General features: G+C 42.9%; 1 protein-coding gene across 1 annotated transcript in view; it reads right to left on the reverse strand.

The window, feature by feature from the left end:
* kif21b (kinesin family member 21B) overlaps window positions 1–24,567 on the reverse strand; it is a 144,995-nt gene that overhangs the window by 36,237 nt on the left and 84,191 nt on the right. Inside the window, exons 13-26 of the mRNA XM_060910676.1 lie at window positions 23,302–23,440; window positions 23,028–23,216; window positions 22,741–22,940; window positions 20,634–20,741; window positions 20,066–20,379; window positions 19,705–19,858; window positions 18,968–19,171; window positions 12,249–12,350; window positions 11,853–12,018; window positions 10,097–10,157; window positions 9,930–9,978; window positions 9,567–9,772; window positions 7,700–7,774; window positions 1,966–2,079 (exon numbers count right to left, since the gene is read on the reverse strand). Coding sequence (XP_060766659.1) covers window positions 1,966–2,079; window positions 7,700–7,774; window positions 9,567–9,772; window positions 9,930–9,978; window positions 10,097–10,157; window positions 11,853–12,018; window positions 12,249–12,350; window positions 18,968–19,171; window positions 19,705–19,858; window positions 20,066–20,379; window positions 20,634–20,741; window positions 22,741–22,940; window positions 23,028–23,216; window positions 23,302–23,440 — 2,081 coding nt within the window. The remainder of the gene's footprint in view (window positions 1–1,965; window positions 2,080–7,699; window positions 7,775–9,566; window positions 9,773–9,929; window positions 9,979–10,096; window positions 10,158–11,852; window positions 12,019–12,248; window positions 12,351–18,967; window positions 19,172–19,704; window positions 19,859–20,065; window positions 20,380–20,633; window positions 20,742–22,740; window positions 22,941–23,027; window positions 23,217–23,301; window positions 23,441–24,567) is intronic.

The following is a 24,567-nucleotide window of genomic DNA, read 5'->3' on the forward strand; positions in this document are numbered from 1 at the left end:
CTGTCCGTTTACATTAAACCGCCTGGAAACGCCGGGAAACGGGAATCCGCCAGGGTCCATGTATTCAATCTAGATCGTGTCTGGTCCGGTGCTGTGTAAACATTGAGAATATGCGGATACGCTGTGCTGAGCTCTAGCTGGTGTCGTCATTGGACAACGTCACTGACATCCACCTTCCTGATTCGCTGGCGTTGGTCATGTGACGCGACTGCTGAAAAACGGCGCGGACTTCCGCCTTGTATCGCCTTTCATTAAAGAGTATAAAAGTATGAAAATACTGATGCAAATACTGCCCATTGTGTAGTTATGATTGTCTTTAGGCTTGCCATCCTTCCACTTGCAAGTGGTAAGTGATATGCGCTGGGATCTCACACACAGCGGCTCAGTCCCGAATCACTGCTCGTGCGCTTCACTCGCGTGCTCTGTGAGCTGCGCAGGGCCGGAGTGCGCACCCTCCAGAGGGCACTCGCTGTTCAGGGCGGAGTGATTTGGAGCGCAGGATGCCTGCGGAGCCGAGCGTATCCGTGTTGCTGTGTGCACGCAAATCGTGTATTGGCGTTGCTGTGTGCACGCTAATCGTTTTAAAAACATTAATCTGATGATCCGCTGATACGGTCTAATGTAAACATGGGCTCAGTGTAGGCACTGGGTGTAAACAACAAATAGTTTACAATGTCTGGGTAGCAAACAGATGGCAGAATTGGTGTCCAGTCCTCCTTATGTTTCCATTCTCCCTTGCCGCGAGTCTTATCATATGGGTCAAACCCATCAATCACAGCCAGTTTCTCCACATACCGTGCCCTTTCTGCAGCTGGTAATGTACTCACATAACCAGAATTATCAGCCATCGTGTCACTTTACTCTCGCTCGTACTTTGTTTTATATTGTGAGTGCATGTACTTGGTCTTCCAATATGGCGCCTAACAAAATATGACGTCATGTGAAAGGGGTCTATAAACGACTACGCAATTTCTTCTTAAATAACATGTTTGTTATTAAGCCAACGTTGTGTGTGCGCTATAATACAAGTCCCTGTGACTGAACTGTTACTATAGCAACAATAACGCATTAGAACGAGCGCATTAATGTAAAACTGATTTGAATGACGGCACTGTTGTCAGAGGTGCCGTTTTAGAAAATTAATACCTTTTGTCCAATCAGATTCAAGAACTCAACCTGAATTAAAGGCCAAGAATAACTGCGATTGAACAAGAGGGAATCGAGTTAATTGAGCTGCTCTTTATGATCTTGTAAAATTGGACACAATCAAAAAAAGGACATTCTAAACTCAGTGGGCAAGCAGAAACGATGCTGATTCTATAATGATTTAAAAAAAAATATACATCACTGAGGCAATTTTTGCACTAATAAAAACCGCCGAGACGAAACGCAACCACCGACATCAATAATGCAAATGTGAGAATAAAAGTTCAGAAGTGTCAAGAACAAGCCACCACCTGCTGCGAAATACAATGATCCGTGAACTTGCTGCTCCTTTTTCAATATGCAATAGGCTGAAAATAGACTGCGAGAACCGCATAACAGACTCGTTTAGTCCTGTACAGTGATCTCAGGCGCTGCCGATTCAATTATGAAAGGAAAAGGCTAAGATGAGTTGTCTTCAGAAGGGGGTATAATTGGTTATCCTGGGCTAATTTACCCACTCGCTATGCTATAATGAGCATCCACAGGAGCTGTGGAGCATTAATAATCAGGAGCTCTCAAGCAGTACGGATGAACTCGACGAATGCAAGTACTTTGAGGCATTTTCTCGCCTATGAATGTACCTCACCTAATTGGCAGTTGTGAACGATGGCTCCTCAACTCGTTTCTTACATTCTCAATACCTTTCCTCTCAAGCCTACCTTCACTCAAAACAAACCACGCGAGGATGGGGAAAAAGTTAGAGTGAAAATCAACACTGATACAGAAACATGCTTTAATGTAGTTGGTCTGTGTACTCACTTATCCAGCGCGGAACCCTGGCTCTGGTTGCTTGTAAGGCGGGAGAAAACGTTGCGGTCGTTACGGGTACGGAGGGGAGGGGATGAGGGAGGTGTGTAGATGGTCTCGGGAGGTCTGAGGACAGCAAACACCAAGAGACAAACAGGTAAGAAAAAAAAAAGTGTGAGTCACTGAACTAAGAGCCATCCATCCATTATCTCTAGCCGCTTTATCCTGTTCTACAGGGTCGCAGGCAAGCTGGAGCCTATCCCAGCTGACTACGGGCGAAAGGCGGGGTACACCCTGGACAAGTCGCCAGGTCATCACAGGGCTGACACATAGACACAGACAACCATTCACACTCACATTCACACCTACGGTCAATTTAGAGTCACCAGTTAACCTAACCTGCATGTCTTTGGACTGTGGGGGAAACCGGAGCACCCGGAGGAAACCCACGCGGACACGGGGAGAACATGTAAACTCCGCACAGAAAGCCCCTCGCCGGCCACGGGGCTCGAACCCGGACCTTCTTGCTGTGAGGCGACAGCGCTAACCACGACACGACCGTGCCGCCTGAACTAAGAGCATGGTAGATAATTAATAATTATTCCACAAATTTGAGTCGATGAGATTGAGTGGAATAATTGTTTTACTATATCCACATTTTGAGAAAAAAAAAACACAGCGTTTTTTTTTTTTTGCAAATTCGATCAACAAAAACTTGACACAAAACATCCGACAAAATCATTTCCACTTAGGTGGACTTCTTAAAAACCTATCGATGGCTGTATGAATTGACTTTAGCGTTGTTGTTTTTTGTAGAAAGTGCTGTCTTGCAGAGGTATAGAATAGCTTTAGACATTTAATTAAGTCTTCCTTGGACATTTCAGTTATGTAATTTTCAAACTGGGCGGCACGGTGGTGTAGTGGTTAGCGCTGTCGCCTCACAGCAAGAAGGTCCTGGGTTCGAGCCCCGTGGCCGGCGGGGGCCTTTCTGTGCGGAGTTTGCATGTTCTCCCCGTGTCCGCGTGGGTTTCCTCCGAGTGCTCCGGTTTCCCCCACAGTCCAAAGACATGCAGGTTAGGTTAACTGGTGACTCTAAATTGAGCGTAGGTGTGAATGTGAGTGTGAATGGTTGTCTGTGTCTATATGTCAGCCCTGTGATGACCTGGCGACTTGTCCAGGGTGTACCCCGCCTTTCGCCCGTAGTCAGCTGGGATAGGCTCCAGCTTGCCTGCGACCCTGTAGAACAGGATAAAGCGGCTAGAGATAATGAGATGAGATGAGATGAATTTTCAAACTGCTTTGAGCTTTTGAACCAGTCTAAATAAATAAATAAATAAAATTTTAATGCTTAAAGATGAAGAATGTCAACAAAATGGCAAAATGACAGGAGCAATTTGTGAAAAATGCTATAATAATAATAAGAATAATAATACTTGGAATTTTTTTTTTAAAGATACGCTCTTACCATCAAATACTTTCCATAGTTTGTTGCTTTTTTTGGGGGTGGGGTTTGTTTTCGAGTAAAGTTTTTATTTTGTCCTCAGTTGGTTCAGCAAAATTTCTCTCCTCACGGTATATGAGCTGATAGCCTAGTAGTAGAGTAACCAATCAATCAGAGCACGCGACTGCTCATATCCGGTGAATGTGGATAGAATAATATTCATATATATATCAACTTTACACAGATGTGTAGAGTCAAAAAAAAAAACTAATGCTGAAAGATGTAGAATGTCAACAAAATGACGAAATGACAGTAGCAATTTGTGAAAAATGCTATAATAATAAGTTCTTGAATTTTTTTTTTTAAAGATACGCTTTTACCATCAAATACTTTCTTTCCATATTTTGTTGCTTTTTTTTTGGGGGGGGGGGTTGTTTTCGAGTTTTTATTTCGTCCTCGGTTGATTCAGCAAAATTTCTCTCCTCACGGTATATGAGCTGATAGCCTAGTAGTAGAGTAACCAATCAGAGCACGCGATTGCTCATATCCAGTGAATGTGGATATAATAAGATCAACTTTACACAGATGTGTGCACTTCAAAAAAAAAAAAAAAGTACAAAATGTTTTTTTTTTTTTATTTTAAAAGGGGGTGACCCTGAGAATGCTATAACAATAGTCACCATCCACCATCACATGGTAACTACTTGAGTTATAAAGAGTATCTAATGGAAAGACAGCTCAAGTAATCACTCATGGGCTGTCATCAATCCTCTCAGAGTAGGAAAGGAGACATAACTACTCAAAAACTGGTGAAAAATGTTCTTGCGAGTTAAGAGTTGACAAAATGACTGCAATCAGATGCGAGAGAGAAAAGCTCCGGATTTCAGAAATGGTAATGTGCTGGTTAAGTGACCGTTTATACAGGAATCACATCGTTTTTCTTACACACGTCGCTGTGGGGGAATTTACATGCTCTCAGCAGACACGCATTGTGTTTCTAAGGGCCAGGAAAGATGCGATTCTGCAGCAGTGATGATTCGAGATCATCAAATGAAAATCAGGACACATTCTATCACTCAAACTCTCACTCCTCTCACGCTCAAACCCTCACACTTGCTTCCCTACTACTGGGCAGGAAATAATAAACAATAGAATAGATTGACGCATTATTACTGTTCGAGTCGGCTTGCCAGGGCTCACTGGAGCGAGTAATGATAAATAATAAAACCATAAGATAAATGAACCGGCGTATATGAATCAGAAGACGTTATGAGAGACTATATTAAAGACGAACAACAATTAACAAGAGAAAACTTCAGCGTTTATATGTAGCTTTTCCTGTAAGTGCCTTCATTAGACAAGAGTGACTGGTAACAATATAAAACATGAACAAAATCAGACTACAGAAATCAAAGTAGTTTTATAAAGTTACTTCCAGGTTCTAGTTTGAGTAACTCACACTTTTAGTATAATTTGTCAAGCAATTCACGACTGAATAATTCTGAAAGGCTTGATGAATGTGGGTGCAGGTTTACATTTATGGAAATGAGCAAAAAATAAAACACATTTATTTTTTTCGCGGTCCAAATCCAGCGCTCTGATTGGCTGGTGAGCGGGTCCGTATCCTATGGTACGGACCCCAGTGTCAGACCCCGGTTACGGACTTCTGGTGACTCGCTCATTCACAACAACAACAACAAACATAGTAGCATTTTGTCAATATTTATCTTTTTTTTTTTATTTATTTATAAGAGGGCGGCACGGTGGTGTAGTGGTTAGCGCTGTCGCCTCACAACAAGAAGGTCTGGGTTCGAGCCCCGTGGCCGGCGAGGGCCTTTCTGTGCGGAGTTTGCATGTTCTCCCCGTGTCCGCGTGGGTTTCCTCCGGGTGCTCCGGTTTCCCCCACAGTCCAAAGACATGCAGGTTAGGTTAACTGGTGACTCTAAATTGACCGTAGGTGTGAATGTGAGTGTGAATGGTTGTCTGTGTCTATGTGTCAGCCCTGTGATGACCTGGCGACTTGTCCAGGGTGTACCCCGCCTTTCGCCCGTAGTCAGCTGGGATAGGCTCCAGCTTGCCTGCGACCCTGTAGAACAGGATAAAGCGGCTACAGATAATGAGATGAGATTTATTTATAAAAGATTATCAAAAATCTTATACATTTTTGCCAGCATTTCTCAGGAGAATAGCATTAATTTTACAGCATGGATAGCGATAACGACAGTGTTCACAGCGAAAGCGAGTTTTACTACCCTGAGAAAGAAGAAACAAAATAAAACATTTCAGGAGAAAGCTAAAAACCTCTAACTGTTGCTAACGCTGAGCAAAAACATGGCTGAATCCTGAATGACTCCTATTTGTATAAATAGGGGACTACATAGGCAGCAAAATGTAGTTTTTTTCCTGCCATGGAAGTGCACTTGTATACCGAGGAGGAAGCCATTTGCATTACAGCCGTAAATGAGGATTCAAAATAGCATTAATTTTACATCATGGATAGCGATAACGACAGTGTTCACAGCGAAAGCGAGTTTTACTACCCTGAGGAAGAAGAAATAAAATAAAACATCTCAGGAGAAAGCTAAAAACCTCTAACTTGCTAACAGTTCGATCTCATTAGTTAATGAGGCCCATTTTGGACCATGTTATCCTAATACATAATATTACGTGAGGTAAAAACTTTAAACCAGTACAATCTCTTCTTCAAAGGCCTTATTTATGCAATATAAAGGTTATAATACTGTATAACTTTGGTCGAGCAAAAACACCAAGCAAAAACACGGCTGAATCCTGAATGACTCAATTTTGTATAAATAGGGGACTACATAGGCGGCAAAATGTAGTTTTTTTTCCTGCCATGGAAGTGCACTTGGATACTGAGGAGGAAGCCATTTACATTACAGCCGTGAATGAGGATTCAAAATGGCAGCTCGGCTCGGTTTTCCCTTTTGGGCGCTCTCGTTTTCTGTTAGAATTTGGTAAAGAAAAAAATAAATATATTTACCAGCTTAAAGTTGGTCCGTATGGTGAAATACCGTGACCTCGGCCTTGAATACTGACCTCGGCCCAGAGGGCCTCAGTCAGTACTTTCAAGACCTCGGTCACGGTATTTCACCATACGGACCTCCCAGCTGGTAAATAACATGTATGTATTAAAGGTCCAAAACTGCCTGTAAAAGAACACAAGCCTTGTGTCCGAAATCGCTCACTCGTTCACTACTCACTATATAGGGAATTACTATATAGAGGACTATATAGTGAGCTCATTGGTAAAATGAAAAACGCTTTCCGACACTTGCCCGTCATGCCGGTATTTACGTCATTACTGTCGCACAATTAAAACGTGCCAGATCAGCTGCCCGGTGGGTTTTCAAAATAATAAATGCATGCATGTATTTTTGTGATAAATACATATTATACTGAGCACATTTCACACATTAATCAATCAATTCCTTTCAATCAAGGCTGAATAATTTCTTCTTTGCCGCTGCCTTTTATTAAATCAAATTTGAGACTTAATTTGATTTCTTTCAGCGCGACCGCAATGCATGATGGGATAAATTGCTTGGTTAGCGACCACTGGTTGTATGCTACTTTTCGTGATGCACTGTGAAATACTTTGAGTGCACTACACAGGGTGCAATAATCCTCACTATCGTTTCAGACAGCACTACAAAATGGCGTCCCTGCTATATAGTGAGTAGGGAGCGATTTCAGACACAGGGAAATGTTTAGCGTTCTCTTCTTGCTGGCTAAGTCAGCATTATATCCTCAAGCTCTAAAACGCATTCCACATTTTATTACCCAGTTATCATCATTTTTAATTGACATGAACCTCAAAATTTATACACTCATGCTAACTTCAGCAGTCATGGGCTCACTCAAACACGCAAGCGAACATTAGCAGTAGCACATTGTGCTCTAATAAACTGCAATTACTGATGGTTGTTTTTATTTCAAATCATACAATCTCCAACATGTGCTCCAGCAGGATTATTTTTTCCTTTTTACTCGAGCCCCTCCGGAACACAGTAGTCCAAAACCCAAACGGCTTCTTTCTTTTTTTTTTTTTTTACTGCTTATGCTTTCTGTGTAGGATATCACATAATGACTGTCTAGATCTGACATAGTTCCCTGTACACTCCATAAAGCAGCATTTGGGATTCAGTTCCAGAAAAACTCGAGTGAGCAGAACAAGTAGGACGAAGAAAGAAAAAGTACCTCCTGTTAAAACAATTTACCAAATAATCACCTAAATAAGAGTACAGGAGACGTAGTGTATTACTTCTGAAGCGTGTTAGCTACCTGTATGATTGGCTTCTGTCATATGATGGCCGCCTGGTGAATGGAGATGCCTCGGAGCCTCTGGACTGCCTGGGACTGAACAACAAACATACAGGGTCACATGTATACTCTTGAGATTTCCATTTTAACAGGCAAACACTGGAGTATCCTAATGCTAGATTATTCTCTTTAATACAGTACAACCCCGATTCCAAAAAAGTTGGGACAAAGTACAAATTGTAAATAAAAACGGAATGCAATGATGTGGAAGTTTCAAAATTCCATATTTTATTCAGACTAGAACATAGATGACATATCAAATGTTTAAACTGAGAAAATGTATCATTTAAAGAGAAAAATGAGGTGATTTTAAATTTCATGACAACAACACATCTCAAAAAAGTTGGGACAAGGCCATGTTTACCACTGTGAGACATCCCCTTTTCTCTTTACAACAGTCTGTAAACGTCTGGGGACTGAGGAGACAAGTTGCTCAAGTTTAGGGATAGGAATGTTAACCCATTCTTGTCTAATGTAGGATTCTAGTTGCTCAACTGTCTTAGGTCTTTTTTGTCGTATCTTCCGTTTTATGATGCGCCAAATGTTTTCTATGGGTGAAAGATCTGGACTGCAGACTGGCCAGTTCAGTACCCGGACCCTTCTTCTACGCAGCCATGATGCTGTAATTGATGCAGTATGTGGTTTGGCATTGTAATGTTGGAAAATGCAAGATCTTCCCTGAAAGAGACGTCGTCTGGATGGGAGCATATGTTGCTCTAGAACCTGGATATACCTTTCAGCATTGATGGTGTCTTTCCAGATGTGTAAGCTGCCCATGCCACACGCACTAATGCAACCCCATACCATCAGAGATGCAGGCTTCTGAACTGAGCGCTGATAACAACTCGGGTCGTCCTTCTCCTCTTTAGTCCGAATGACACGGCGTCACTGAGTTCCATAAAGAACTTCAAATTTTGATTCGTCTGACAACAGAACAGTTTTCCACTTTGCCACAGTCCATTTTAAATGAGCCTTGGCCCAGAGAAGACGTCTGCGCTTCTGGATCATGTTTAGATACGGCTTCTTCTTTGAACTATAGAGTTTTAGCTGGCAACGGCGGATGGCACGGTGAATTGTGTTCACAGATAATGTTCTCTGGAAATATTCCTGAGCCCATTTTGTGATTTCCAATACAGAAGCATGCCTGTATGTGATGCAGTGCCGTCTAAGGGCCCGAAGATCACGGGCACCCAGTATGGTTTTCCGGCCTTGACTCTGACGCACAGAGATTCTTCCAGATTCTCTGAATCTTTTGATGATATTATGCACTGTAGATGATGATATGTTCAAACTCTTTGCAATTTTACACTGTCGAACTCCTTTCTGATATTGCTCCACTATTTGTCAGTGCAGAATTAGGGGGATTGGTGATCCTCTTCCCATCTTTACTTCTGAGAGCCGCTGCCACTCCAAGATACTCTTTTTATACCCAGTCATGTTGATGACCTATTGCCAATTGACCTAATGAGTTGCAATTTGGTCCTCCAGCTGTTCCTTTTTTGTACCTTTAACTTTTCCAGCCTCTTATTGCCCCTGTCCCAACTTTTTTGAGATGTGTTGCTGTCATGAAATTTCAAATGAGCCAATATTTGGCATGAAATTTCAAAATGTCTCACTTTCGACATTTGATATGTTGTCTATGTTCTATTGTGAATACAATATCAGTTTTTGAGATTTGTAAATTATTGCATTCCGTTTTTATTTACAATTTGTACTTTGTCCCAACTTTTTTGGAATCGGGGTTGTATATAATCCAACACTATCTTCAGATCAGTGCTAAACTCTGAAGTGCTGAGAAGCACAATGTACTCCATGTAGTCTCACTTACAATGTGTGCCCACGGACTGGCAGGTTGATGGTGCGTGACATGCTTTCTCTGAAGTAGGTCTCGCGGAGAACAAAGCCCAAGCCGTTCTCTTGAATCTCAGACAGAGATGCCAGAGACTTGGTGATGTTCTTGGTGGTGGAGTCCAGGACAGGGCCCAAGTATTCAGCCGATACTGCCTTCATCTGACCCGAGATACGAGGCTCGGACTGCAGACGTGGGCGAATGAAAATTACATTATTAATGAACATTCTAATGAAGAATTAAACTGTAAGGACTTGAGGCAGATTATTCTTCAGATGGATTAATTTATGTTTATTCGCTTATACTGCACCGCCACCTAATGGTCAGATTTGCTCTTCGTACCCTGATCTTGAAGTCATCCTGACTGGCTGATGATTTCATTTGAGAGTAACTGGGAGAAAAAGATATATATATATATATGAGAGAGAGAGAGAGAGAGAGAGAGAATGTAAAAATGATCACAGGTAAATCAGAGATATAAAATTCGTAAAGCAAAGCTTGGAGCTTACCTCGTTTCTGAGGCCTGGCTAAACTCGGACACCTCTTCGTCCGTGCTAGCATAGCCATTTTCTGTGGAAAACGAACAGCATTTAGAAGCAATCCATGCATATCGTGAATAAATAAATCCCAAAATAAAAGAGAAATGAGAAGTTTATGGAAACAAACTGTAAATTATCAAAACTTATTAGTGATGAGATTTTGGTCTAACGTTTCTTATGCAAATACACAAATGTTTAGGTGATGTATTCTCTCCCTCATTCTTCAGTGTAACTCTGGGAATGATGGCAAATGCATGTGTTCACAGGTCTACATGTAATACTCTAAGCCAGTGGTTCTCAAACTTTTTTCACCAAGTACCACCTCAGAAAATACTTGGCTCTCCAAGTACCACCATAATGACCAACATTAAAATACAGTAGCGTAGTAGGCCTAAGTATTCATTAAAAACAAGGCGGAGGTTTTATTTAACAAGTATATTTAATATTGTTGGCCACTGTAACATTACACACAGTACTTTGAACAGTAACACTGTGTTTAAATATAAGAAAATAAAACACTGTACTTAAATAATGAATCAAATAAATTGGCCAAATCTGCAACACCTGTATTCTCATCAAGCTGTATGGTAAAATACTACTGTTCTTAATGCGCTCAGTGTCTTTTTAACATTGTCAGCCATGTCATTTATTCTCCTTGACACGGTGTCATTTGAAAGCGGCACCAAGTTTAACTCTCTGGCAGCTTTCTCTCCACACATGATACGTGTCATCTCTTTGGCTAATGGCAAACACAGCAGTTCCCCGATTGTGTGCGGCTTACCGGCTCTGGCGATCAGGAGGCTGGCACGATATGAAGCTTCCTGTGCTTTGGCTACGGGTGTACCACAGGACAGAATGGTGGACTTGGACTGCTTCAGTTCATCACGTTTTCGTTAAAAAAAAAAAATCCATTGGTTTGTCCTTTAGTGCTGTGTGTTTGGTTGTAAGATGCCGTTTGAGATGCGATGGTTTCATGGACTCATTGCTCAGAACGTCGCCGCATACAACACACTGCAACCTGGGCAGCTCGTCTGTCCCGCTCCAAATGAATCCCAGTTTTATGTATTTTTCGTCATACTTCCTCCTCACTGGTTTCTGCCGTTTGCTAGCAGTTCTGGGGCTGGTTTTGCCACTGTCGTTAGCATCTGCGCTCGGCTCACACACGTCCTCTTCAGTTCTCCCTCTCTCCTGATCCACGCTCCCATTCACGGATTTAAGCCACGACAGTAATTTTGTCCTACTCGTCATAATTAGCAAAGCCACCTCCACCTTTTCCCATCCCAGCCTAGTCTACCAATGTCGGATAACCGTCTGTCAGCGGAACCGGCGGGAATGCGTACGTACGCTACGTATGGCTACCCAGAAGCACTTGCAAACTTTTTAAAATTATTAACTTAATTTGTATCTCCTTTCATTTTCTTGTCATCAGTTGATAAGATATTTTCATCCATTCGGATATTATGGATAGTATTTCACGTTTTATTTTATTTTTTTAAATTTTATTTATATTTAATTAAGTGATTCTTTGGTGTACCACTAGAATGGAGCCCGCGGACCACTAGTGGTACGCGTACCACAGTTTGAGAATCACTGCTCTAAGCGATTTCTCTATCTGGTACTATATGAAATAATATAAATTGCCCGTAGAACACTGGGATTTCTACTCGAATATAAAGCAAACCCATTTTTGCCTACTTACAAAATACACCAGTTTGAATGTACACACCCTGCTGGACATTTTGAATGAGAGCCTGTAACTCTGGGATACACTCTGCCTTCTCCCGTATGGCGTCCAGGATCATGTGATTATGGGAAGAGCCAATCACGTCTGTCTGCCGCAGCTGTCCCTCTAGCAGCCTGATCTGGGCTTCTTTCTGAGCCACCTGTAAATTCTGTAAAGCCACACAGACACGTTCAGTAAAGTACTGCATTTCATTAAGCTCATAATGTACTGTATGTTCAGGTCCGTGAATAAAATCACGTTCAGCTACAGACTGTTGTAAAAAGGGAAAACTGTGCAAATCACTGTGCCTCGTTGCCACTGGGTTCATTAAGGCATTTTAACTTCCTTCTGGTAAAACGATAAAAGGAGCAAAAAGAACAAGAGGTTCAGTTTGCTCACTTTATCTATGGAGGCTTTCAGGAAATGATCCAGAAGGTGACGGGCTTCTGTCAGGGAGCAGGAACTGATGACCACTGACATGTCCACGGAGTCCAACTCGTCCTGCAGGAAACACGCAGGATTTTTAGTGTTAGACATTTCAGGTAACTACAGCAAGACTACGATGTTTACAGAAATGTACAATACATCTTTTTGCTATACTGCTATATTTATTAAAAATCACCATACCTGATTTTATACATACACCGTATTCCTAGGGTTCATGCATGTTGCATTGTCTCCCCCCCCCCCCCCAGAATGATAATGATGAAAACAAGACGACAGCTTTTCGATTTCATTTTCGTATTTTCTTGCCAGGCACTAATACAAGAAGTTAACTTTTTGCATAAAATTTTAAAAATCTGTTTTGAACATCATTTGTATTTTTATTTCAATCCAAAGCGAATAAATACAACGTACACAAACTGCCTGACTAAATGTGTTAAAAAAAAGTCAGTTGTTTGTACAACCCCGATTCCAAAAAGTTGGGACAAAGTACAAACTGTAAATAAAAATGGAATGCAATAATTTACAAATCTCAAAAACTGATATTGTATTCACAATAGAACATAGACAACATATCAAATGTCGAAAGTGAGACATTTTGAAATTTCATGCCAAATATTGGCTCATTTGAAATTTCATGACAGCAACACATCTCAAAAAAGTTGGGACAGGGGCAATAAGAGGCTGGAAAAGTTAAAGGTACAAAAAAGGAACAGCTGGAGGACCAAATTGCAGCTCATTAGGTCAATTGGCAATAGGTCATTAACATGACTGGGTATAAAAAGAGCATCTTGGAGTGGCAGCGGTTCTCAGAAGTAAAGACGGGAAGAGGATCACCAATCCCCCTAATTCTGCGCCGACAAATAGTGGAGCAATATCAGAAAGGAGTTCGACAGTGTAAAATTGCAAAGAGTTTGAACATATCATCATCTACAGTGCATATCATCATCAAAAGATTCAGAGAATCTGGAAGAATCTCTGTGCGTAAGGGTCAAGGCCGGAAAACCATACTGGGTGCCCGTGATCTTCGGGCCCTTAGACGGCACTGCATAACATACAGGAATGCTTCTGTATTGGAAATCACAAAATGGGCTCAGGAATATTTCCAGAGAACATTATCTGTGAACACAATTCACCGTGCCATCCACCGTTGCCAGCTAAAACTCTATAGTTCAAAGAAGAAGCCGTATCTAAACATGATCCAGAAGCGCAGACGTCTTCTCTGGGCCAAGGCTCATTTAAAATGGACTGTGGCAAAGTGGAAAACTGTTCTGTGGTCAGACGAATCAAAATTTGAAGTTCTTTATGGAAATCAGGGACGCCGTGTCATTTGGACTAAAGAGGAGAAGGACGACCCAAGTTGTTATCAGCGCTCAGTTCAGAAGCCTGCATCTCTGATGGTATGGGGTTGCATTAGTGCGTGTGGCATGGGCAGCTTACACATCTGGAAAGACACCATCAATGCTGAAAGGTATATCCAGGTTCTAGAGCAACATATGCTCCCATCCAGACGACGTCTCTTTCAGGGAAGACCTTGCATTTTCCAACATGACAATGCCAAACCACATACTGCATCAATTACAGCATCATGGCTGCGTAGAAGAAGGGTCCGGGTACTGAACTGGCCAGCCTGCAGTCCAGATCTTTCACCCATAGAAAACATTTGGCGCATCATAAAATGGAAGATACGACAAAAAAGACCTAAGACAGTTGAGCAACTAGAATCCTACATTAGACAAGAATGGGTTAACATTCCTATCCCTAAACTTGAGCAACTTGTCTCCTCAGTCCCCAGACGTTTACTGACTGTTGTAAAGAGAAAAGGGGATGTCTCACAGTGGTAAACATGGCCTTGTCCCAACTTTGAGATGTGTTGTCATGAAATTTAAAATCACCTAATTTTTCTCTTTAAATGATACATTTTCTCAGTTTAAACATTTGATATGTCATCTATGTTCTATTCTGAATCAAATATGGAATTTTGAAACTTCCACATCATTGCATTCTGTTTTTATTTACAATTTGTACTTTGTCCCAACTTGTTTGGAATCGGGGTTGTAGAAAGGCGAAACTTACAAAGTTCTATAAAGCTCATTTAGTGTTAAACCATACATCAAATCAGCCAAACGTTAAAACCACCTGCATAACATTGTGCAGGTTTCCCTTGTGCCGCCAAAACAGTTCTGACCCGTCAAGGCATGGACTCTACAAGACTTCTGAAGGTGTGCCGTGTGATCTAGCACCAAGGTGTTAGCAGCAGATCCTTCAAGTCCTGTAAATGGTGAGGTGAGGTCTTCGTGGATCAGACTGGTTTATCCAGCACATTCCAGATATGCTCGATCGTTTTGAGATCTGGGGAATTTGGAGGCCAAAGTCAACACCCTTGAACCAATCCTGAACGAATTTTGCAGTGTAACAGGACAAATTATCCTGCTGGAAGAGGCCACTGGTATTAGGAAATACCGTTGCCATGAAGAAGTGTACTTGGTCCGCAACAAATGTTTAGGTAGTACGTGTCAAAATAACATCCACATGAATGCCAGAACCCGACGTTTCCCAGCAGAACATTGCACAGAGTATCACGCTACGTCTGCCGGCTTGAGTTCTTTCCATAATGCCATCTCGTACCCAGGTAAGCGACACACACGCATCCAGCCACCCACATAACATAAAAGAAAACACGATTCGTCAGAGCAGACCAGCTTCTTCCATTGCTCCATGGTCCAGTTCTGATGATCGCATGCTCATTGTATGCTTTCAGAGGTGGACGAGGGTTAGCGTAGGCACTCTGACCTTTCTACAGTTATGCAGCAAGCTGAGATTCACTGCGTGTTCGGACACCTTCCTATCATAGCCAGCTTTAACTTTTTAGCAATTTCTGCAACAGTAGCCCTTCTGTGGGATCAGGCTAGCCTTCGCTCCCCACGCGCATCAGTGAGCCTTAGGCATGCAGGACTGTCACCAGTTCTCCTTCCTTGGAGCACTTTTGGTAGGTACTAACCACTGCATACTGGGAACACCCTACAAGACCTACTGTTTTGGAGATGCTCCGACCCAGTTGCCGCCCTCTCACCCTGGCCTACAGAGGACTGATAGAGAGCATCCTCACCGCAGGCATCACCGTCTGGTACGGTAAAACCACACAGGCAGAGAGGAAGGCTCTGCAAAGATTCATAAAGACTGCAGAGAGGATCATAGGGACAAAACTTCCTTCCATGGACTACGTATGTGCGGCGCTGTCGGAAAAGAGCAGAGGGAATCATCAGAGACTCACTCCACCCAGCTCACTCTCTGCTCAGACACAAACGCTGCACGTACAACCTGAGACACAGCAGATCGGACAGCATCATCACTCATAGAGCACGGTTCTTCAACAGCTTCTTCCCTGCCACAGTCAGACTGATGGCAAAACAAAATTATTGAATAAGCGTAACAATAACCATTACTACCTCACTTCACTTGTCATATCCAATATGTGATATACTATTAACTGTGAAACAGGATTACATACATGTCAACCTATACGGAATGTCCGTATTTTATACGGATTTGATTCAATAAACGTAGTATACGGGCGTACAAATAAAGTTATACGGATTCTTTAAAAAACTTCAATATTTATTTAGAGCTATAATCAATTCCCACGATGATAAAAGAGCGCATAACATTTACAAACGTACTGTACACCACAGAAAGCACACACAGCCAGTAAAGAGTCTTATGAAATCGCATGTTATCTTGTGGTAGCGAGACTTCGTTCCACTTTTGATCATGCGCACACCGCATTGCGAGAATCCCGCCAACCGGGAAGTAACATTTTGTTTGAAACGCGTATTTCCACCTGAGCGACTTTCAATAGTGACTGAAAAGATTCTGAATGGGCACTCCGGCAAGATCAACACAGACACTTGCTGTGACATGCAGCCTCGTGAGGTATTGGTGCAGACTGCTAAAAAAGCTGTCATGGAGTACAATTCAGAACATTAGAGTGACACTTTGTGTTTTTGTCGAACATTGGAGCTTTGTATTCATTCTGAAGGTTTATTGTTATTAATATTGAATAAAAAGTAACTGGGATATATCATTGTTAATTATCATTCAAATTTTAGGTAAATTATTTTAATTTGCATCTTATACGGATTTTATAAGGGAAATACGGATTTTGGAGGTTGGTTATACAGGTTTGATTGACCAAAGGTTGACATGTATGGGATTATGTGTCATATACAGTACCCTTTGATAAATGTGCAATATTTTAACTGTGCAATATCCCCACATAACTTTCATTCCCCTCCCAAAATGTGCAATATTTCCATATAACTTTCCCCTCTTTTAATAATCCAGGAACAGCACTCAGGACTAGCCTTTTATTTTATTAATGTTATTTAACATTTGCCCTCTCCTTCTGTTTAATACTTCATCTCATCTCATTATCTCTAGCCGCTTTATCCTGTTCTACAGGGTCGCAGGCAAGCTGGAGCCTATCCCAGCTGACTATGGGCGAGAGGCGGGGTACACCCTGGACAAGTCGCCAGGTCATCACAGGGCTGACACATAGACACAGACAACCATTCACACTCACATTCACACCTACGGTCAATTTAGAGTCACCAGTTAACCTAACCTGCATGTCTTTGGACTGTGGGGGAAACCGGAGCACCCGGAGGAAACCCACGCGGACACGGGGAGAACATGCAAACTCCGCACAGAAAGGCCCTCGCCGGCCACGGGGCTCGAACCCGGACCTTCTTGCTGTGAGGCGACAGCGCTAACCACTACACCACCGTGCCGCCCCTGTTTAATACTTGTATTTAAAATTTTGAGCATATAACTTTTTTCTCCCCCCCCCCACGTATTGTATAGTGTTTCTATATTTTTATTATAGTGTTTTTATTTTCTAATCTGTTGACAGAGAGCCCTGCACAAAAATTCCAATGTGTCTGAACTGTTGGTTTATGCACAAATGGCAAATAGATAGTTTTCACTGACGTCACGGCATTCCGGGGAACGCCCTCCAGCCGCCATCTTGTGGGGCTAACAAAACGGACCATCACTATTACCGGCTACGTTATCTCAGACGAATTTATAAAGTTATATAGTCAGTTTTCTAAAATAAAGATCAATGTCGGCAAAATCAAGCAAACGGAAGTATATGGATACATTGGACGACATCTCACGACAACGGTATGCAGCCAAACTGGCCTTGATTGGGGGAATTGACCCCTACGAAGTGGACAAAGATGCATTTTCAAGTGACTATGCAGGGCTGCCATCCATATCGTACCCCGATATTGTGAACTATTTCGTGAATAGTAAAAGTGCCTACACACTTGACGACCTCAAAGCATACAAGTCGCTGGAGTCATACAATTATTTTGACTGTGGCTGGGTCCGTGAAGTCCACCATACAAAAACAAGTGACGGTCGTGTCCTAATTACAGCCAAGGTATGTAAACATTGGAATTTTAGAGCTCTCAACAAGTGTCAAATAGAAACGTGACAAACGAGCGATAAGTGTACATTACAATGTAAACGTACACTCAGCGGTTCCAGTTAGGCATTCTCCAGAGATTGTTTACACGATGTTTTGGTTTCCAAAAACAAACTTAAACACAACTGATTGTTTATTTAAACAACTTGCCACTTATAAAATGATCGGCGCAGACTTTGCTGTGTTTGGAAGGCTGATAATCCTTGCGGTTGATTCTCACAAGCCATAGATTTCTCCTTTGTATGCTGAGTTTCTTTGTTTGCTCGCCTTCGTGCTCCCGTACAGTGGGAATTCCATAAAAGCTCCGCTTGACGTCATCATCTGACCTATTACGACAGCCGTGAATACAACAGGTGTGCACCATTGCTAGCTTTAAATAGCCTGCTTGGGTTCTTCGACTTTGTACTCGCGCGTTACAATGTGTGCTCAGTGACCCGTATGGTAAGCTTGACCCGCAAGATGGCCGCCACTAGGGAATCCCCGACTCTGTGACGTCATGTGAAAACTCATCTCATCTCATCATCTCTAGCCACTTTATCCTGTTCTACAGGGTCGCAGGCAAGCTGGAGCCTATCCCAGCTGACTATGGGCGAAAGGCGGGGTACACCCTGGACAAGTCGCCAGGTCATCACAGGGCTGACACATAGACACAGACAACCATTCACACTCACATTCACACCTACGCTCAATTTAGAGTCACCAGTTAACCTAACCTGCATGTCTTTGGACTGTGGGGGAAACCGGAGCACCCGGAGGAAACCCACGCGGACACGGGGAGAACATGCAAACTCCGCACAGAAAGGCCCTTGCCGGCCACGGGGCTCGAACCCGGACCTTCTTGCTGTGAGGCGACAGCGCTAACCACTACACCACCGTGCCGCCCATGTGAAAACTATCTATTAAAAAAAAAAAAAAACCTTGACCTTGTCTAGCCATCACAACGTGGCTCTTGTTAAAAAAATAAAAAAAATTAAAAAAAAAAATCACTCAGATCCTTACGCTTGCTCATTTTTCCTGCTTCCAACACATCTACTTTGAGAACTGACTGTTCAATCGCTGCTTAATATATCCCAGGTCCCAGTGTAACGAGATAAACCAAATGTTATTCACGTCACCGGTCAATGGCTTTAAAAACCTTATGGCTGATCAGTGTACATCACGTAGGGTGTGCGTGAATACTAACCTTGGTCTCTTCAATCTGTACAATTGTGGCCTGACAGTCAGACAGGCTGTCGTTGATGTAATCGACGTTGGCATTGAGCACCTCGATTTCTTCATTCATCTCCTGAACAACTCGTTCATCCTCCTCCTCTCTAGGCCCCTCGCTCAGGAGCTTCTCTCGCTTACGCAACAGCGCCTCCTGCTGCATGGACAACTCCTCCCGTTTCTGATGAAGTTAAAGGAATTGGTGGTGATACAATAGTCTCATCTCATCATCTCTAGCCGCTTTATCCTGTTCTACAGGGTCACAGGCAAGCTGGAGCCTATCCCAGCTGACTACGGGCGAAAGGCGGGGTACACCCTGGACAAGTCGCCAGATCATCACAGGGCTGACACATAGACACAGACAACCATTCACACCTACGGTCAATTTAGAGTCACCAGTTAACCTAACCTGCATGTCTTTGGACTGTGGGGGAAACTGGAGCACCCGGAGGAAACCCACGTGGACACAGGGAGAACATGCAAACTCCGCACAGAAAGGCCCTCGCCGGCCCCGGGGCTCAAACCCGGACCTTCTTGCTGTGAGGCGACAGCGCTAACCACTACACCACCGTGCCGCCCGTGATACAATAATGAGAATGTCAATTAGAAATAGTTTCCTTATTCTAAAGTACATGTTTGGAAAAAAAAAATGATGATCACATTACATTGTATGAACAGAAATATCAGTATTCAAGTTAAACACGCAGAGGCTACCTTTATGAGGCGGTCCATGTCGGCCTCTACATTGGCAATCGTCATTCTCTGCATCACAATGTCCATGACCCTCCTCTCCAGAGCCTGCCATTTTTGCCGTGCTGTCTTCGAGAAGCTGCTGCTCACGCCTTTCCTCTGTAACTTCTTCCTACCACTGCAAGGTCCAGACCAAAAAAGGTTCATATAAAAATGAACAAAATTGTTATAAAATAAACACACTATTAAATATCCCGAGTTTGTACTTTAAACAAAACTGTCATTGTGTTTTATTCACATTTATTTGATCCCTTTTGGAAAAGGCAGCACTAACGGTAATTTTGTTTTGAATTTAAAAAAAAAAAAAAAAGACGCAGACACGAACTTGGCCAGCCGGGACAATCCTCCCCCAGATCCCTCGCTCTCTCCCAAGTAGCCATTCAGCTTGTTGTTCCACTGGCGGACGATACTGGAGACAGAACGGTTAGACTCGGGTTCTGACGACGTGGTGGTGGACGTGGTGGTGCTGGCTGAGAGCTCGGCTCCGGAGTCCAGGCTGGGCGGACGACGAGAGACGCGTCCCGCCACACGCTCGGACATGGGTTTAGCTAATCGGCGCAAAGCCGTCACCTCTTGAGTCTTCCTCCTGAGGACGATCTCCTGCTGCCGTTTCTGTGACTCGAGAGCACGGATCTGATACTGCGGGCAGAGTGAGAGGAATCAGAATGCATGAAAAATACTCCTCGTAACCGCTTAACGGAGAGGTTTGGAATAATTTCATATCGATTTCTTAAATACCATGCAACAAAAATGATAAAGTACCGAATTGTGATGTAGGACATATCAAAATTTCTAACTTAAAACAGAAAGTGATCGAGTCTGGCATAAATCCAACACATGCACGGTTTCGGCAGTGAAACAGAAAACGCAAGGCTGATGTAATGTGATGTAACCTCTTGCCGTCGCTGTTCCTTTTTGAGCTGGGCGATCTCTCGGTTCCTCTTGGCCTCAATCATCCTCCTCCTCTGCTGCTCCTCTTTCATCTGTTTCATCAATGCCACCTTCAGAAGGAAAAAAAAAAAACCCACTGAGAATTATTACACAACACGACAACAAAACGGCAAAAATTCACCACAACTACACGATTGTGTTTTAATCATTTTAACGATCATGACTTTTAGCTTTTACGTACAATGCAATAATGTTCAGCTTAACTCAAAAGGGAACCAATTTCCAAAATCAAAAATCAACTATAAATAAATGTCAACTCAAATCTAACGAGGTTTCTAAAAATGTGTCGCGTGAGCGGAAAATTCAGGATTGAAAAACTCCGATATACGCCCAGAAAATTACTGCATTCGTTTAAATAATATAAACGAGCCTAAGATTTGAATAGTTTGCTCATGTTCATAAACTAAATTTGTACCAAGAGCGTCTAATTAAATTCAAAAGCACGTACGGTTTACACACGACACATAAAAGAAAATCTCATCTCATCTCATTATCTCTAGCCGCTTTATCCTGTTCTACAGGGTCGCAGGGAAGCTGGAGCCTATCCCAGCTGACTACGGGTGAAAGGCAGGGTACACCCTGGACAAGTCGCCAGGTCATCACAGGGGCTGACACATAGACACAGACTGGGTGTGATTTGCTGGGGGGGGGGGGGGGGGGGGGATCATCCCCCCCCCCCTCTGGTTTTTATCTCTGCTGAAAAAAAAATCCTCGGGGACAACCCCATCAATAAAACAAACAAACCAAAAAAAAAAGTTGACATGACAGGCATGTTGTGACAGTTTCTATGGTCTATATTGCACTCACTTTCAAAAATGACCCAAAGTGGCAGCTTTGATGTTCACGAACGTCCCCAGCAAATAGATACATTGTAGATGATAACAATATCTTTGCGTTCTATCGCAGGGATGCAAACAGCGCGCCTTTTGGCGGATGCCGCCTTTTTCACGGCCGATTTTTTTTTTTCATTGGGGGGGGGGGGGGGGGGGGGGGCGTTGGAGTGTCTGATTATAATTTCAAAGTAAATTCTGTATTAAAATTACTAAATAAGCAAATCCGTTACAGTCCATTAAACAGTTAGTATAAGGATGAGAAAAAAAAACAGCTTAAATCGGAAAGCTGCGCACAATGTGAACTGCGCCATCAGAGCAAACTGTTCATTTAGTATTCATGTATTTTAGTGATTTTCGAGTCACTGTCCATTTAATCCGGAGGGAGAGAAACATCACAGCAACGCGACAAGCAATGCGAACTTTGTTGTGTGTTAGTGTTCGTGTATTTAGTCAGAGAGATAGGAAGATGAATTTACTATCTCTGGTTTAGTGTTCGTTTTCATTTAGTGTTATTCATTTGATATCATTGAGCTGTTAGCCTATTGTTACCTTAATTTTGTGATGTTTCATGATTTAAAAAAAAACAAAAACATCCCCCCCCCCCTTCTGGTTTTTTGACAAATCGCACCCTGGACACAGACAACTATTCACACTCACATTCACACCTACGGTCAATTTAGAGTCACCAGTTAACCTAACCTGCATGACTGTGGGGGAAACCGGAGCACCCGGAGGAAACCCACGCGGACACGGGGAGAACATGCAAACTCCAGACAGAAAGGCCCTCGCCGGCCACGGGGCTCGAACCCGGACCTTCTTGCTGTGAGGCGACAGCGCTAACCACTACACCACCGTGCCGCCCCATAAAAGAAAATATTGTTCATTTATTTAAAATGATAAAATTCTAACTGGAATTAAAACCTTTTTGTTTTAATTGTCCGTACTGTTGTGAGAAACAATTATTTCAATATTAAATCCAATCATATAGCGCATCCCTAGAAATTCTGAGCTATTGTTTAAAATCACACTAGATCAGAATTGTGCTTCACCATACGGGACTCTATGACACGAGTTTATAAATCTACACTCGGGTCAGTCTGCTCCAAGATCCATTTATGGAAGCAATGTTTCATGCATGAACTTCTGTACCACACTGCTAATGGCTGCTCTTTGCCTCTAGGTGGCAGCATTTCACTACATTCTGCTTCTACCCTACCTTGGCTTTCTTCATCTCGGCCACTTCAGCCTGCAGCTTCTTGAGCTCTCTCTCGTACCGGCCCTGGTTCTTCAGCAGGCGAGCGTGCTCCTTTTGCGCCGCCTGTAGCTTCATGAGATCCCTGTTCATCTCCTTCAGACGCTTCTCGTACTCTGCTTTGACCCTATTGGCCTTTTCTTCTGTGTAGTTCTCCATGGACACTATAACAAATCAAATACTGTGTGTGTGATTAGAGTAACCATGTGCCCTACTGATCATCATAAAAACACAGCGTAGCAGAGACTCACTGAGGTTCTGCAGTACGCGATCTCTCTCCAGCTGTGTATCACGGATCTTGTTCTGCAGCAGGATGAGCTTCTCCTCGTACTGGAGTTTTAGTGTCAGCAGCCGCCGCTGACTGTTTTCCAGCTCATCTATTAGCTTCTGCTTGATCTCGATCTCGCATGTCAGGTCCGCCAGGTCGGCTTGGAAGTTTGCTGAATTAAAAGAGCAACGGGACGCATGTCTAAATCGGGTTACGTTTGCAAAAAAGTATCCGATTTACAAAGTAATCCTGCAGACCTTTCTCATCGGAATCGGAGTCAGAGTCCACCAAGCTCTCGTCGCTGTCAAATTCTTCCTCCTCCCTGATCTCCTCTTCCTCGTCCTCTTCATCTTCATCACAGCCACTCTCCTCTTCAGGCAGAGGGCACATACCCTCCTGAAGAGAGACAGAGAATTCATTCATGACGACGTTACACGTAGCACCTTCCAAATTATACAGTGCCTTGCAAAAGTATTCATACCCCTTGAACTTTTTCACATTTTTCCACCTTACAACCACGAACTTCAAAGTTTTTTATTGAGATTTTATGTGATAGACCAACACAGAGTAGCACATAATTGTGAAGTGAAACAAAAAAAGATAAATGGTCTTCAAAATTTTAAACAAATAAAAATCTGGTGTGCATTAGTATTCAGCCCCCCTGTACTCTGATACCTCTAAATACAATCCAGTGCAATCAATTGCCTTCAGAAGTCATCTAATTAGTTAATAGAGTCCTACTGTGTGTAATTTACTCTCAGCATAAATACACTTGTTCTGTGAAGGCCTCAGTGGTTTGTTAGAGAACACTGAAGAACAAACAGCATCATGAAGACCAAAGAACTCACCAGACAGGTCAGGGATAAAGTTCTGGAGAAGTTTAAAGCAGGGTTAGGTTATAAAAAAAAAATATCCCAAGCTCTGAACATCTCAAGAAGCACTGTTCAATCCATCATTCAAAAATGGAAAAAGTATGGCACAACTGTAGACCTACCAAGACATGGCCATCCACCTAAACTGGCATAGCGAGCAAGAGAGCACTGGTCAGAGAAGCAGCCAAGAGGCCCATGATCACTCTGGAGGAGCTGCAGAAATCCACAGCTCAGGTGGGAGAATCTGTGCACAGGACAACTATAAGTCGTACACTCCACAAATCTGGCCTTTTTGGAAGAGTGGCAAGAAGAAAGCCATTGTTGAAAGACAGGCATAAGAAGCCATGTAGGGGACACAGCAAACATGTGGAAAAAGGTGCTTTGGTCAGATAAGACCAAAGTTGAACTTTTTGGCCTAAATGCAAAGCGCTATGTGTGGCGGAAAACTAACACTGCTCATCACCCTGCACACACCATCCCCACTGTGAAACATGGTGGTGGCAGCATCATGCTATGGGGATGCTTTTCTTCAGCAGGGACAGGGAAGCTAGTCAGAGTTGATGGGAAGATGGATGGAGCCAAATACAGGGCAATCCTGGAAGAAAACCTGTTGGAGGCTGCAAAAGACTCGAGACTGGGAAGGAGATTCAC

Source organism: Neoarius graeffei, chromosome 26, assembly GCF_027579695.1.
Source record: "Neoarius graeffei isolate fNeoGra1 chromosome 26, fNeoGra1.pri, whole genome shotgun sequence".
NCBI classification, from domain to species: Eukaryota; Metazoa; Chordata; class Actinopteri; order Siluriformes; family Ariidae; genus Neoarius; species Neoarius graeffei.